Here is a 16,861-nt window from a genome sequence, read left to right as displayed (position 1 = left end):
TTTGGTTGATAGGTTTGTAAGTAGTGGCAAAATTGTATTTCTTCATAATTTTAGAAAGACGTTCTGTGATGCCTTTAACGTAAGGTATGGGAATCCTATGCACTTCTTCCTGTCTGGTTTGATGTATACAGAAGTGACTGATGATTTTTTGAGTTGTTTTGGGATTATATCCATTTAGGATGGCTGTATTTTTGATAACTTCTAATTCCTGGTTTAAAGATTCTTCAGAGGAGCAGAATTTGTGTGCTCTGGAAACTAGTGATTTAATAATGCCAGATTTCTGAGATGGATGATGAGCAGAAGAATTGTGAATGTAACGACCTGAGAATGTAGGCTTGCGAAAGACGGAAGTGGCGATGGAACCGTCTTCTTTTCTTTTGATGTGTAAATCCAAAAAAGAGATACCCTTTGGAGATTCTTTTTCTAACGTAAAGTTGATGCGATAATGAAGAAGGTTAATTTTATCTGGAAACAGTTGTAATTCAGGTTCGGGATGATTCCATACTGCAAATACGTCATCGACATATCTTAGCCAAATTTTTGGTTTGGGTTCAAAAGTGAATATTTTTTTTCCTCAAGGTGTTCTAGAAACAAATTTGCTAGGTTTGGTGATAAAGGAGATCCCATTGCTGTTCCTTCCTCTTGCTTGTAAATTTGACCTTTCCAGGTGAAGTAACCTGATGCAATAACAAACTTGAACAATTCAACTATATCAGACGGAAATTTTTGAGTTAATAATTCTATTGTTTCTTTATGGGGAATGTTAGTGAAGAGGGAGACAATGTCGAAGCTGATTAACAAGTCAGTTTTTGATAGTTGAATGTCTTTAATTTTTGTGTGAAACTCAGTAGAATTTTTGATTGAAGAGACTGAGTGGCCTATGTGAGGGCAGAGAAGGTTAGATAAGAATCTTGATAACTTGTACGTTGGACAGCCGATACAGTCTACGACAGGTCTAAGTGGAACATTAGTTTTGTGTAGCTTAGGTAAGCCATAAATTCTAGGAGGTCTTGCATGGTATGTCTTAAGTTTTTTGATTGTTTCTTCATCTAAGGAGGAAGTTTCATTAAGTAGCTTATTTAATCTTCTGAGTTGACGATTCGTAGGATCAAAATCCAATTTGGAGTAAGTATTACGATCTCGAAGAAGTAAATTAATTTTTCGGTCATATGAATTGGTATCAAGAACCACAGTGGTATTTCCTTTATCATCTCTAGTAATGATTAAATTTTTGTTACATTTTAAGGAAATAATAGCTTTCAATTCCGACGGTGGGATATTTAATTCTGAAGGTTTGGCATTGTAGATCACTTTAGCTACTTCGAAACGAAGTTTGTTGGCTTCAATACGGGAGAGATGCTTGATGTTTCTTTCTATATTATGTATAAAGTTTAAATATGGGAAACACTTTGGTGAAATCGCAAATTTATGGCCTCTTGCTAGAACATTTAATTCATCTTTTGTTAGTTGACGGTTAGATAAATTGACTACCCATTTTTCCGTTGGTAATTTGTTAGTGATCTTTTTTGATCAATTTAATAGATTAAAGTATTTAATATGTAGAGCACTATTGCTTTTATCAAAAGCTTTTTTTCCCGAATTCTTTGAGACAGTTATAATTAATTGTAGCAATTCTTGATTTAACATATTTGACAAATCTGTTTCTAGTTCTGTAATATTTAAATTGTTTGTTGCTAGTTGATGCTTAGACACTCTTAACTAATTGAGTAGTAAGGAATGACTTGCTTTTAAATAATTTTCACTGTGGTTTATACGTGTGTTTCTTCTAATTATGAATGCACCACAGGTTTCGTTATTTAAAAAAAAAAAAAATGAAACTCTTTGATTCCGATCTTTGAGTTTCTTATACGGTTTTAAAACAATGTGGGATTTAATATCCCCTTAATTTAAATAATAGAGTACGCTATTTGAGTAAAGACAGTCAAAATGAAATATTGGAAACTTTAAGTAACGCAATCAGGGATACAATTTTATTATCAATTCGAAAATCTAAATATTATTTCATAATTTTAGACTGCACACCTGATGCAAGTAAAACAGAACAAATGACCATTATTATTCGCTTTTTTCGTTTAGTTTGTACTACGTACTTGAACTACGTGCTTCAGCTTACGCTAGTATAGTTCGCCCACCATTTATAGATCCCTTCTTGGCTTGGTGCCAAGAATAGTCGATTCATGCTGAAGGGGAGAAAGAAATGAAGGATGTACAAATTCGTTGCCAACATGCGAAATCACGTGCTTTCTTGTCTGTCGCTGTACTAGTATTAGGTTGATTTTTGTTGTTCCTTTTTTGCATTATTTTTTTATTATTAATTTGTATGATGGATCCAGTACAGTCAACAAGTTCTATTGTTATACGTTTCAGTAGCTCTTGCAAAAGAATATTGAATAATGTGCTGACATTCTGCGAAAAAGAATCGTCAGAAGGCCGTCTTCTTGTTCCCCTTTCTCAAGTCATCAAACATGCAAGTGCAATTGCGGGCGTATCGGGGTCGACTGGTAAAAGAATTCGTAGGGAATCAAAAGGTGAAGGTAAGCCAAAATTTAAATCTCCTAAAAAAAAAGCGCCAGAGAAAGAAAACCATTGAAACCGTAGCTTTGAATGATTTTGATGTAGACGTTATAAGAACTATTCACGATTTTTACTTGGTCGAGAAAAGAGTGCCAACTGTTCCAAAATTGATTCCTGTGCTTAAAGAAAAAATTAATTTTCTTTGGAAAAGAGAAACTTTAAGGAAAATACTTCATGAAATCGGATTTTGTTTTAAAAAGTTCCAGAATAAAAGGAAACTTATCATGGAACGAAGTGACATTGTTTTATGTAGAACGCAGTATTTGAGAGCAGTAAGACGTTTCAGGGAGGAGAAAAGACCGATTGTTTATCTATATGAAACTTGGATTGAATAGTAATTTAACTTATGGAAAACGTTGGCAGTCTAAAGAAGAATGTGGAGTGCTACAAACCGGAAATGCCTTGCGGCGCATAATAATTTTGTGTGTTTGTGGAGAAATGGGTTTTTTAGCAAATTCAAACTTACTATACGATGCCAATTCAACTATTGGAGATTACCATGGGCAAATGAATTCTACGATCTTTGAAAAGTGGGCAGAAGAATAACTGATTCCAAACCTTCCTAAAAATGCTGTTGTTATAATTGATAACGCTTCTTATCACTCTATTCGATTAAACAAGTTCCAAATTGGTCTAATAATCCATAAGAATTCTTATGGATTGGCTCTCTGCAAATAACATTTCTCATTCCCCAGATATGCGAAAAATTGAATTGCTTAATTTGGTCAAAAGAAACTCGCCCACAACTAAACTATTTAAATTCGACACGATGCTCAAAGAGCATGGATTTCTAGCTTTGAGGCTACCACCATATCATTGCGATATTAATGCTATTGAGTATGTTTTGGCAGAAGTGAAAAGTTTCATTCGCCATCGCAACTTAACTGGGGATATTGACATGTCGAAACTTTTTAAGCTTTCAGAACAGGCGATTGAAAGTATTACAGTTCAAAAGTGGGGAAAATATTGCTCTCATGTCACCTCATTGGAAAATGTATATTGGGATAGAGACGGAATTATCGAAGAATTGTGTGAACCTTTGGTGATCAGTTTAAGTGAAAGTGATGGCGATTCGGACACCAATTCAGATGACTCTGAAGATAAAAAGAATTTGACAATGGTATTTTTTCCAACATTTTTTTTTGCATGCTATTGAGAGTCACAACAAGTCATAAATAATTAATCAGTTTAGGACATTAAAGTGTCTCAGTTCTCTCAACTGTAAGTTTAGAATATCTAAGTTCGTTTGAAATAATTTCTGTTTTCTATAATTATTTTTATTTTATAGAAAACTTTCTTAAAAATAAACTTAATTACATTTTTGTTTTATGCTATACCTTTTTTAATTTTATTAACACTCTACGTACATTTTTCCAACTGTTATACAAGCAAAATAGTTAGACTTTAAAAACAGCAATGTTCGTAAAAGAAAAGCTAAATTTTCCGACCTGTAATAATAAATAAACTCGGTTTGTTTATTATTACATCCCAGAAGACAGACTGATTACCCTATTATCAGAAAGGATTCTCCTTTTTCTGACATGCGCAGAAGTGTTGAGGGACCTCTAATCGGTGGGCGAACTATAGTCGCCGATACGTTTATAGTTATACTATATTCAGCATGAAACTCTTTGATTCCGATCTTTGAGTTTCTTATTCGGTTTTAAAACAATGTGGGATTTAATATCCCCTTAATTTAAATAATAGAGTACACTATTTGAGTAAAGACAGTCAAAATGAAATATTGGAATCTTTAAGTAACGCAATCAGGGATACAATTTTATTATCAATTCCAAAATCTAAATATTATTTCATAATTTTAGACTGCACACCTGATGCAAGTAAAACAGAACAAATGACCATTATTATTCGCTTTTTTTCCTGTGACAATGGAATTGTCAAGATCAGTGAAACTTTTTAGGTTTTGCAGATATATCAGATTCCACAGGACGTGGTTTATGTGCAACAATAATGGAACAACTGGAAAAATGGAGCATTCCCATTGAAGACATGCAAAGTCAAGGGTATAACAATGGGACAATTATGAAAGGGAAAAAATATGGTCTCCAAAATTTGCTTTTGAACAAAAATCATCCAGCTTTTTACGTACCATGTACTGCTCATACTGTAAATTTAATCATTAACGATGCAGTCAAAGTGAATGCAGATACAATTAGTTTTTTGCAATTATTCAAGAAATATACAATTTTTTTTCATTCTCACACAAACATTGGGCAATCCTTTTATAGTTTGTAAAAAAATTAAAATTGAAACAGCCATCAGAAACGCGATGAGAAAGTAAAATTAATGCAATCCTCCCTCTACGATATCAATTAGGAGAAATTTACGATGCACTTTTTGAAAATATAAATAATGAAAATTTTAATAAAGAAACTCAGCATGAAGCACAAACATTATGTGCTAAAATAAAGGAGTACAAATTTATTTGCTCTATTATAACTTGGCATGATTTACTTAGAATAAACCCTGTGAGTAAAATGCTTCAAGACAAAAATATGAGCATTTTACTTGCTTTAGAATCTATCGAAAACTTAAAAATATTCTTATAAGAGTATCGATCTGATACAAATGTTAATGAAGTTCTAAAAACGACAAAAGAACTGAGTGAAGAGGTGGATGGAGAACAAGAATTTAAAACTGGTACGGAAGTTCGACAACAAAAGAAGACACGACAATTTGACTACAAGCATCATGATGAAACGCCACAATCGCCAAAAGATAAATTTAGAGTGAATGTGTTTTATACACTTCTAGACGTTGCAATGTATTCGTTAATAGAAAGTTTTGAACAACTAAAAACATATTATGATAATTTCAATTTCTTGTATAGATCACTACAAATTATAACGAAGATTTATGAAAAAATTGTGTCGATTTAGAGATTCTCTTGAAGGACGGTGACAATAAAGACGTAAATGCAATAGAACTATATGACGAGTTATGTGCTTTCTGGGATATTTTTCGGAAGGATAATTTAAATATTCAAAACACTTTGATATTCTTAATTTTATTGTGTCCAATAATTTTTCTTTCCCTAACTTTTCAATTGCTTTAAGAATACCATTAACCTCACCTGTTAGTGCAGTGAACGTTCCTTTTCCAAGTTGAAATTGATTAAAACCTTCTTAAGAACAAGTATGATGCAAAAAAGGCTTGTTAGTTTGGCATTAATAGCTATTGAAAATGATATATGTGCAGAATTAGATGTTAAGACCATTATTTCTAATTTTGTGGATATGAAATCAAAAACCCTAAAATTTTTAACAATTCATTTGAATACAATAAACCCTATGTCTGGCCTGTATAGACTACGGAAAAGCATTTGATTCAGTTAAAACATCCGCAATGCTAAAAGCACTTGAAACCCAGGGAACTGAGAAACCATATATTGAAACACTAACACATATTTACAATAATGCAACTTCTGTAATTAAATTATATAAAAACAGTGAAAAGTTCCCAATACAAAAAGGCATCTGGCAAGGCGACACCATATCTCCCAAATTATTTACAGCTGCACTAGAGGAAGTCTTTATAAGCCTTGACTGGGAAACAAGAGGAATAAACATAAATGGAGAAAGGCTGCATCATCTGAAATTTGCAGATGATATTGTCCTAATAGCAGATAATCTTGAAGATCTGGAAGAAAGGCTAAATCAGCTAAATGAAGCCTCCAGAGTAATTGGATTAAAAATAAATAGAGAAAAAACAAAAATAATGATGAATAAATATATTAACCATAGAACTGTCAAAGTTGAAAACCATGAAATAGAACAAGTTACTTTATATGTATATTTGGTCCACTTGTTATCCTTTGAGGAGCGCCAAAGAAAAGAGATTGAACGAAGAATTCACCTTGGATGGATGGCTTATGGGAAAATGAGAGACATATTCAGAAGTGATATCCCTATGAGTCTAAAAAGGAAAGCTTTCGACCAGTGCATACTTCCTGTTCTGACATATGGAGGAGAAACATGGACTTTAGTAGAAGCCCTAAACAAAAAGCTGAGAACCACATAACATCACATGGAATGAAGTATGCTAAAAAGAACATTAAGAGATAGAAAGAGAAATACCTGGAGATGGGCTGACCATATTGCCAGATGCAGTGACGGGAGATGGACTAGAAAAACAACAGAGTAGAGACCAATGGATGGAGCAAGAGAAAGAGGAAGACCGAGAAGAAGGCAGAAGGATTAACTGGAACAAATTGCAGGAGTCAGATGGATGGGAGAGGCAGAAAACTGAATGATCTGGAAAACCATGGGGGAGACCTTCATCCAGCAGTGGGCAGAACCAAAAGGTTGAAGAAGAAGAAGAAGAATATGTTCTAATTATTTCTGAATTCTTTTCTTATTTTCTCATCTATCTTGAGTTTCTTTTATTTTCCTAAAAGATAGTTCTACTTATAAAAATTATTAAAAAAACTTTTACAAGTTACTAAGAATTTAGTAACTTGTAAAATGCAAGAATTTTTTAAACTATAGTTCAAATAAATTTTAACTTTAATTAAAATTCATTTTAATTTTGTTAGCGATTCAGGTCGGTGAGAAGGCTATAATCCCTGTATCATTATATTCAACGATTAAAGTGAAGTGGCTTTATCAAAATTTGCTTTAACTTTTGAGAATTTTTTGAATATTCGAGTTTTTAACGATTATTCTGCCTAGTCAACACCCTCAGTTCGTTACATTTAGCGAATTTTATGTATATATATATATCCTCATTTGATATATCATTTGTTTTAGGAGTGGGTAAGTCATCAATGGTTCACTTGATATGCCATTCACAACCAATCAACAATCCTTCTTGGACAATTGGATGTTCAGTGGAAGTGAAGGTAAAATTTTACTTATTATTGGCTATTGTTATACAAAGCTCAAATCCAAAGTGCTTCTGGTTTTTAGAAATTTTTTCAGACTTAGATTAATATTTATTAAATTAAATTTAGATTTTAAATGTTTAGATTAATACAGTAGTTCAGCTTACTTAAGGTATCATGTATGTGTGTGTGTGTGGGGGGGACAATCAAAATACTATATATTTAAATGGATTTGAAGATTTATTTACTATTATTATTATTTACTAATATTTACTACTGTTATTACACAAACATCACCATTGAGTCTGAAGATTCATCTTGGGAGGTGCACACTAACCATTATTCCCAAAATAACAACCATACTCTTCCTTTAACTCATTATCAGATCGCTCACAACACCTCTTGCAATCCATTCCAGTCATTTCCATTCACTGTTGACATTCTTCCCTTGTAGCTGCTTATGCCATGGCACTACTCCATTCAAAAAAAAAAAAAAAAATCTTGTTCTCATACCATTTACTAACTACATTCTTTTCAAATTTTTTTTTCTGAAAAAATTCTTTTGTATCAAGCTTATAAAACTCCTTTAGTAATTGAATGATATATGCACGTAAACACAAGAAATTTCTTGTGTTTATTTGCATATATCATTCGGTCTTATGTCACAAGCATCCTTAAAACAGCAAATTCCTTTAGTAATTTATAAATTTTTGTCATTTCAACTCATTTTCATCTGTCAACTAAACTTTGGAATTCATACTCCATTAATGTAGCCTCATAAGGAGCACTCCACAGACCTACCATCATCTTTTGTCATTCATATCTTGGATCCTCTCTGCCACTTTCTCATCCCCAAGAAACCGAAGCAACTAAATTCTTGCACTAGCCAAGATGCAGCTATATCATATAACCTCATATGCCATCCTATCATATACCATATAACATTGACAACTATAGGAAGGCTATTGTCCTTATAAAGGACAATAGCCTTCCTATAGTTGTCAATGTATTCTTCAGAAGCCAAGTAATTCTCTGAGTTGTTTTGCTCAAAGGATTACTTGGCTGTTGAATTTTTGCTGTTGACATTATTGCCGCCTAAATCCTTGGCCTCAATCAACTCAGTACTTAATTTAATGATAAAAACAATCTATACTCTTTTCATCCCAAAATTATTATTATTATCATGGGTTACTCTATGGGATCCATAGACTCATCAAGGGAGGCCCTAAATATCATGTCGCACTGTCCAACATTTACATAATATCTATCATACTTTGCTTTGAACTCCTTTACGGTCATGGCACCCACAACAGACTCTGGCAACCTATTCCATTCATTCGCTACTCTCCAAGCAAAAAACCTAGTTCTAACACCCTTGCTAACTACACTCTTACTCAATTTCCATGGCCCTAGTTCTCCTACAACATACCTGTTCTGAAATCACCCCTTTTCTGCCTGTCAACCAGTTGACAAGCAGAAAAGGAATGATATAATTTTAAAGTTCATTCCATAGATCTGCTACCATCTTGGTCACTCATTTCTGGATCTACTCGACCTCTTCTTCATCACAAAGAAACCCAGGTAACCAGATCCGCACACACAGTAGTCAAGATGGAGTCTTAGTTAGGCTTGATAAAGAAGAATAATAACCTACTTGTTTCTGTTTCAGAGTATTCTTCAGTAAATCTGATGAGCTGCTTTAGCCACTTTTGCTATGTACCCTCTAAAATTTAACCTGCTTTTCTTTTCTCCCTATCCACTAACACTACCAAATCTCTGGCTTCGTCAATTTCCTGGAGTGCATTTCCATCAGCGTGGTCTATAGCTGGTAATCTTTTCATCCCAAATGGATAACCTTACGCTTTGCCACGTTAAACTGACATCCATTCTCCTTTGCCCAGACTGCCAGCCTATTCAAATCATCCTGCAAAATTTTAACATCATCTGTATTAACTATTGCTCTACCAAACTTTGCATCATCAGCAAACAACTGAACAGTTCCTCTCAGGTCTTTTCCTACATCATTAATGTACAAATTAAACAGTAGCAGCCCAAGAACAAAGCCCTGTGGCATGCCACTAGTCACAGGCCCAGGGCTGTTCCCAGATTAGACCGTGCCCTTAGGGAAAATAATTAAATATCGCCCCTGATGGATTGTAAGACAAGAATATAAGAAAATCTCCAATTGCTATTTTGTTTTTATTACAAGAGAAACATTAATGTAAAATGATTATATAATAATATTAATTAAATATTTGCTCTACAGGGATATCGTGCAATAAAACTGTTTATAAGCTCTTCTAATTTTAAATTATAAACTGTCTGCCTCTGTTGATATAGTTACTAGACCAACCAATCTTTCTTGGATCATTGCTGTTTGCAAATGATTTTAAATCGGTTCAAGCTTGGAAAAACTTCTTTTGCACTTGCTACGCTAACAGGAATTGTTAGTGTAGTGACGCCACTTACTGCAATATGGCTAAACGAGCACCCTTATTAAGCTGCGCCATGAGGCAGGCTGCCTCTATGCTACTCCTTGTCGATGGTATTGCACAGACCTTCTTCTGGACCCTACTCCTGAATAAATTACTCTCCGATATCTCTCTATCAATCACCCACTTATCCACCTCATCAACCTTATATTCAGTTACCTCCCTACCACCTCAGTTTACTGATTAGAATTCCATGCGGTATCCTGTCAAAGGCTTTTGAAAAGTCCAGCAGTATCACTGTAAACCCAATACCTTTATCCAACTCATTGTAATACAAAATATTAACAAGTTACTGAGGCATGACTTACCCTTCACGAAACCATGTTTCCTCCAATATAGTATCTCCTTTCTGTCTATCCATTCTTGTATTTTGCTCTTGAACAACTTCTTCAGTATTTTGACAACAACTCTTGATATGCTAATCAGTCAATAATTTGCTACATCAGTCTTGTAACTTCCTCCCCCCTTCCTTTCTGCCCCCCTTCAGACTAACCCAGAGCTAAGACTCAGAATAAACAATGTGGTCAAGGGCACTGACAATTCCCTAGCACCTTCACATAAAACTCAAGCTGGTATACCATCTAATCCCATAGATGCTTATGCACCTCCATTTCATTTACCTCAGTTCCCATATAAGCCTTTCCCTCTCTTGTTACTGCAGTATTTCCACTCGAATATATACACTTTCAAAGTGTTCACTTAGTAATTCTACTATTTAAATTGATTCAGTTACCTCCCTACCATCGTCATTCATTAAAATCATTCTGCCATAAACACTTTCTTTTACTTGTAGCATATTGAAAGAACTGTTTGGGATTATCTTTGGCCTTCACTGCTAACTTCCTTTCATACTCTGCTTTTGCCTTTCTTACCACACTGGTTACCCTTCTGGCCTGTGCTTTGTACTGCTCATGTGCCTGCTGGTCACCTTTCTCCTTATATTCCCTCCACAATTTTTTTTTTTTTTTTTTTCAGCTCCAGCTTAATGGTGATATTCATCCATTGAACTTCCACTTAATTTACTCTCCTCACTCTAGGTATGCAGTCTGCCATTACTTCTCTCAAACACCCCTTTACCACTTCACATTCACTATCAACATCCAGCCCCTACAGTTTCACATGCTATGGCACTGATTCAAGCAATATTCTAAGCTTGTCATATTTACCAGCCCTGTAATTCCACTAGCCCCTCTTAACTGCAAATTTCACACATTTAGCCACCTTCTAAGACTATATGATCACTCTCACCATTTGATGGCAACGTGGTCGTGTTGGTTATTGACAAATTCTCAGATGCAATTAGTAGATCAAGCACTCTCAGATGTCTTGTATATTCCATCACATGTTCGCTCAGGTAATTATTCCTTAGTAACTGCATAAATTTCATTTCCTTCTCCCATGTGTCCTTTCCTTCCAATCTATGTTCCCATATTTTAAATCCCTCATAATAATTACCTGCCCTACACTCATTGAGCCTTTTTGCTGATGCATACTATCCTCATCATCCACCCCCCCCCCCCCAGTTTATAGCACCATCCAACTATATGTTTTGTTTTGCTGACCTCTGTCTCACACCAGATAGCCTCAAATGTGTTATTTTCACTGGCCTGCAGTTGAACTTCTACCCTTTTTGGCTGCAGTTCATCGACTATCATCAATATACCCCCCCCCCCCCATTCTTTTCTTTCTGTCTTCCCTGAACACGTTATACACTTCACATTCTATCCCTAATTATATCATCTTCTGTCAGCCATGTCTTACTAATGCCAATAACCTTTGGCTAGGATAAACTAACCAGTGGCAAAACTTCCTCCTCCTCGTTCCAAATGTTCCTGGTATAGTGAACATAAAGTGCAAAAGTCCCTTAGGCCCACCACTATCCTGATGCTTTATACTAACTATGCCACTCTAGTTTGCTAATAGTGGTACTAACTTAGGCGTTTTAACATATTCTTACACTCAACTGCCTCACTGATGTCTGCATATTTATTCAACAGCTCCTCTCCCCACCCTAAAATCTCTAGTTTTGCTGATTTTGCACATCCACTTTCACTTCATTCAACAGTTTTTTCAGACTCTGAACACCAAATCCATTCAGATGCAAACCATCCTTGTGTAAGTCCTTTCACCATCAAACTCACTCCACACATCCATAAACTTCACACCACTCCTCCTGCTTAGCCTACGCATCGAGTCATTTGCTATTATGACCCTCCTTCTCAGCTCTACTCTGTCATATCGTGGCTACAGACACTATCTTAACTATCACTCTTTCCTTTTGCTGTTTCCAGTAAGTACGTCCAAAAAGAAACGTTTAGCAACAAGTGTACATACTAAGTCACTGGTGAGAATCGAATCCACCGTCTCCTGTTTTACTTTAACTAACTGATTCACGGCACCAATCAATCACAACCTTACACTAATGCTACATTAAATTTATGACCATTATCCTTTGCCCATACTACTAGTTTATTTAAATCATCCTGCAGGATCTCTACATCAACTTTATTAGCTCTGCCTTCCCCAGTTTTGCAGCATCAGCAAACAACTGGGTACTCCCCCCCCCACCAAAAAAAAAATCATTCTCTATAACATTATTATACAAATTAAACAGTATTTGCCCTAGTAAAGAGGCCTGAGGCATTACACTGGTCACTTTCATTCTCCTAGATTCTATTGCAACATATACTATTCTCTGGGGATCTGTCTACTAGCTTTGTATCCATTCCCAATTGCTCCATTTATGTAATAGTTTTCTGTGTGGTATTTTGTCAGATATCTTTGCAAAATATAGCAGTATCATGATGTTGCTATTTCCCTTAACCAATTCAGCTGTCACTGTTATAAAGTGTAAGTAAATTAAGAAAGTAAATTTTTCTACCATAGTAGAACATTTTCAAGAGGAATGCAAACAGAAGTACGTCAGTACTTGAGATAAGAAAAAACCCATCAAAACATAAAATGTGGAAAGGAATCTGGAGTAGATGTTTCGACCAGAAATGCTTAAATATGGAGGTTAAAAATTTTGCCGGCATCATACTGCATAATTCAGAGGGAATGGTCAGAAGGTCGAATTCCAGATGATTGAAATAGAGCTCTCATAGTTCCCATCTATAAAAAAGTGAATAAAGCTGAATGTAAGAATTACAGAGGAATTTCTCTGCTTAAGTGTTCCAGGTAAGATTTATGTAAGCATCCTTGGAAAGAGACCATGAAAAATTCTGGAAGAGAAACTGGGGAGAAGAACAAGCTGGATTCAGGCCAAATAGAAGTTTAGCAAGATAAGAATTTCATTTTACAACAAATAGTTGAGAAATCATGGCAATATGAAGGTTCCCAGGAAAAAGCTTTTCAAAACATTACAGTCATATGTGTAAATGGAACATTATAAAGTGCAATATATAGTCTATATTAAATCAGCAGTTAGAATTGAAGGGAATGCAGGAAGGTGGTTTGATGTAAAAGCTCTTTGCTTTATGCAGATGATGTTGTACTCCTAAACACATCCAGTGCAAGTCTCCAGGATTCTCTAACCAAATTGAATAACAGCTCTAACAAATTTGGCATGAAAATCAGCAATAAAAAGTATGGAACTATGAAAATAGACAGGAAAATAGAAAACTTCAGCTGTGTTCTGAATGCTGAGTGTATAGAACAAGTGAAATATTCAGCTATTTAGGCACAGTTTTTAGTAGATGGCAAGTTCAATCTGGAAATAGACAACAGAATAAGCAAAGCTGGCATATAATAAACAGTTGAATAAATTTATATGGAATAAAAGAGAAATTAGCCCAACACTATACTAGCAATATATAAGATAGTGTTCAAACCAGTTATGGATCTGACAGTTATGTTAGAAATAAAGCACTTGATCAAAGATTAGAGACCACAGATATAAGAGTTCTTAGATAAATTAATATCCTGAACAGATGGCATCAATGGCAGAATCATATTAAAAATGATATCAGGAAGGAATTCTTGACATTGTTTGCATTCAAGAATTGTGAGCAGGACTAATCGAATGTGGTATAGTCACTTAAATAGAATGAGAGAGGAAAGGTTTGCAAAACAAGTGTTTGATGTAAGGAAAGGTTTGCAAAACAAGTGTTTGATGGTCATCCTCTGGGTAAAAGACCCAGAGGATGACCATGTCTATGTGGATTGATTCAGTCCAAAGTGCCTTAGAAGAATGAGATGTTAGATACAACATTATTGGAGTGCTGACAAATAATAGACTAATTTGGAGGAAAATTGTTATTAGGTGATTATTAACAATGTAATCTTAATCATGTAGTACTGTGATAGTAGTTTGAACATCCCTTGAGGATACATATCAAGAAATTGATGGCGATTCTCTCCAATTCTATCCATATTACTGTATCATCTTTTGTTGACTGTCTGATTGCTGATAATTTTTAGACAGGTCCATTATGACAGTCTTACCAATGCCAAAATGTCCTCTCTTTTATTTTTGATACTCCTTGTATTCATGCAAATGCAATTTAATACCCACTTGGGGCCCATAATTAATGTTGTATAATAAATTTACCAACCCATTCTGATTTGAAACATATAGTCAGAGGGGAGGCATGCATTATTGCATTTCTCTCTAACATCTCTAGTTTTTCTGAAATTGCAACTGACCCACAGTTTTGTCTCTTTTTGCTTATCCTAGTAACTGTTTAAATCTTCTCTCATACCATATTTCTCACCTTTCAAATCATTTGTGCCTTGCAAAACAAGGAACTCTTACTTTCACTCTCTGCCTACTAACAGTTTCACTGACATTATTGATTTTTGCACCTTGGAAACATGCTTTTGTCATGTTACAAGGGTGAAATGTTCTCGGCCTCGACCATAGATGGCAACACTATTGGCAAGATTTTTTTTTCTAAGTTGGTAATCATATGCATCCATGTGAAACTGCAGGTCATTCTATCAAATAGTTTGTTTTATACAGCTGTCTGAAGCAAAAGTGTTGTCTGTATCCCTTGAAATGGATAAAATTGAGTATCATGTGGTTATAAAATTCTTTGTAAAAGAAGGTTTAATGCCAAAAGAAATTCATTAGAAGTTCATAAACGTTTATGGGCTCTCTTCTCCTTCATTTTTGATAATTAAGAAATGGGCTGTCGAGTTTAAATGTGGCCGCACCAGATTTGAAGATGCTCGACGTGAAGGATGTCCAAAAAGTGTAACAACACCAGAAATCATTGATCAAGTGCTAGATATGGTATTGGATGACCGGCGATTGGATAAACGTGCTTGGAGCATATCAACAAGAATAAAACTGATTTTGTGCAATGATTTATTACTATGGATGAGACTTTGATTCACTCTTACATACCAGAATCCAAACAGCAGTCAAAACAGTGGACAGAAGCCGGTTGTTCAGCACCAAAGAAGACAAAGTTGGTTCCATCAGCAGGAAAGGTCATTACATTGGTGCTGGGATGCTGAAGGCATTTTGTTTATTAATTATCTTGAAAAGGGTAAAACAGTAACCTGGGAATATTATTCCGAACTCAAGCATCAAACTATAGACCTATCTGTGTGTCAGGTGTTGTAGTTAAATTGTTGGAGAAGCTTGTGAGAGCTAGGATCCAGAGTTCGGTTGACAACAATGGTATTATCTTTGATGGACAGCATGGATTTGCTAAAGGGAGGTCATGTTTTAGTAATCTACTTACTTATTACAATAAAGTGACTGCTTCCTTTGACAGAGGAGAAGGATACACAGTAATATACTTGGATTTCGCAAAGACTTTTGATAGAGTACCTCATAATAAGTTGACAGTCAAACTAGAACAGATGAGGTTGGATATTAGATTAGTGCATTGGATTGGAGATTGGCTATCTGATAGATATCAACAAGTTGTGTGTGGGGGAGCGATATCCAGGAAAAGGCAAGTCACTAGTGGAGTGCCTCAGGGGTCTGTTTTAGGGCCATTACTGTTTAACTTGTATATTAATGATATTGGTGAAGATTTGGATGGAGATATTCAATTGTTTGCAGATGATTCAAAGTTGGGACGAACCATGAAGAGTAGTGAAGATGTTGTGGCCTTACAAGAAGACTTGAATAAATTGAGCGATTGGGCACGGAAATGTTGGATGTGAGTTCAATGTTGCAAAATGTAAGGTTTTAAAATTTGGAAAACAAAAATGGGATGCAGAATTTATGCTTGGTGAGGATATATTGTTGGAGGTGGAGGAAATAAGAGATCTGGGGGGTGATAGTGGATAAGGATCTGAAATTTAGGAACACATAGCCAAAATTGTGAAGGCAACACAAAGGCTTCTGGGAATGATGTGGAGGACACTGATGTGTAGAAATAGGGAGATTCTTGTTCCGTTGTATAAGACTTTGATTAGGCCACACATGAATTATTGTGCCAAGATTTGGTCACTTGGTTTTCAGAAGGATGAAGAGATGTTGGAAAGGGTCCAAAGGGGACTGGCTAAGGTTTTCTGACCTCTGGAATGTCAAGTATGAGGAAAGATTGAGAAGATTTAATCTGCAGAGTCTGGTGGACAGGAAGAAGAGGGGAGATATGATAGAGACCTACAAGTTGTAAGGGGTTGTTATAGGATCAGTGCTGGAGGAGTTCTACAGAAAATAGTGGGAGATTGGGGGAGAACCAGAGGTCATCCCTGGAAACTGTATAAAGAGGGTGGGAGTAGTGGAGTGAGAGGCAGATTTTTTTCGTGCAGAGTTGTAAATGATTGGAATGCCTTGCTTGAGAGTGTGGTGTCTGCAAGGAGTTTGAGTGTGTTTAAGACACAGTATGATGAGCTGTGTGTGTGTGTGATCAAAGTACCTTCCAGATGAGTCTTTGACTCCATGAGGTCTTGGGGTAATAATAATAATGATAATCTGTCTAGTTTATTCAAATCCTCTTGCAGGGCCACCACATCTGTACTATTACTA

General features: G+C 35.3%; 1 protein-coding gene across 1 annotated transcript in view; it reads left to right on the top strand.

The window, feature by feature from the left end:
- LOC150096439 (rab-like protein 3) overlaps positions 1-16,861 on the top strand; it is a 145,720-nt gene that overhangs the window by 41,537 nt on the left and 87,322 nt on the right. The window contains exon 2 of the mRNA XM_090409132.1: positions 7,365-7,456. Coding sequence (XP_090265258.1) covers positions 7,365-7,456 — 92 coding nt within the window. The remainder of the gene's footprint in view (positions 1-7,364; positions 7,457-16,861) is intronic.

Source organism: Typopeltis vanoorti, chromosome 19 (assembly GCF_054136105.1).
Source record: "Typopeltis vanoorti isolate ZY-2024b chromosome 19, IOZ_Tvanoo_1.0, whole genome shotgun sequence".
Classification (NCBI taxonomy): Eukaryota; Metazoa; Arthropoda; class Arachnida; order Uropygi; family Thelyphonidae; genus Typopeltis; species Typopeltis vanoorti.
Note: the sequence above shows the minus strand (reverse complement) of the source record. Positions and strands in the feature narration are given on the sequence as shown.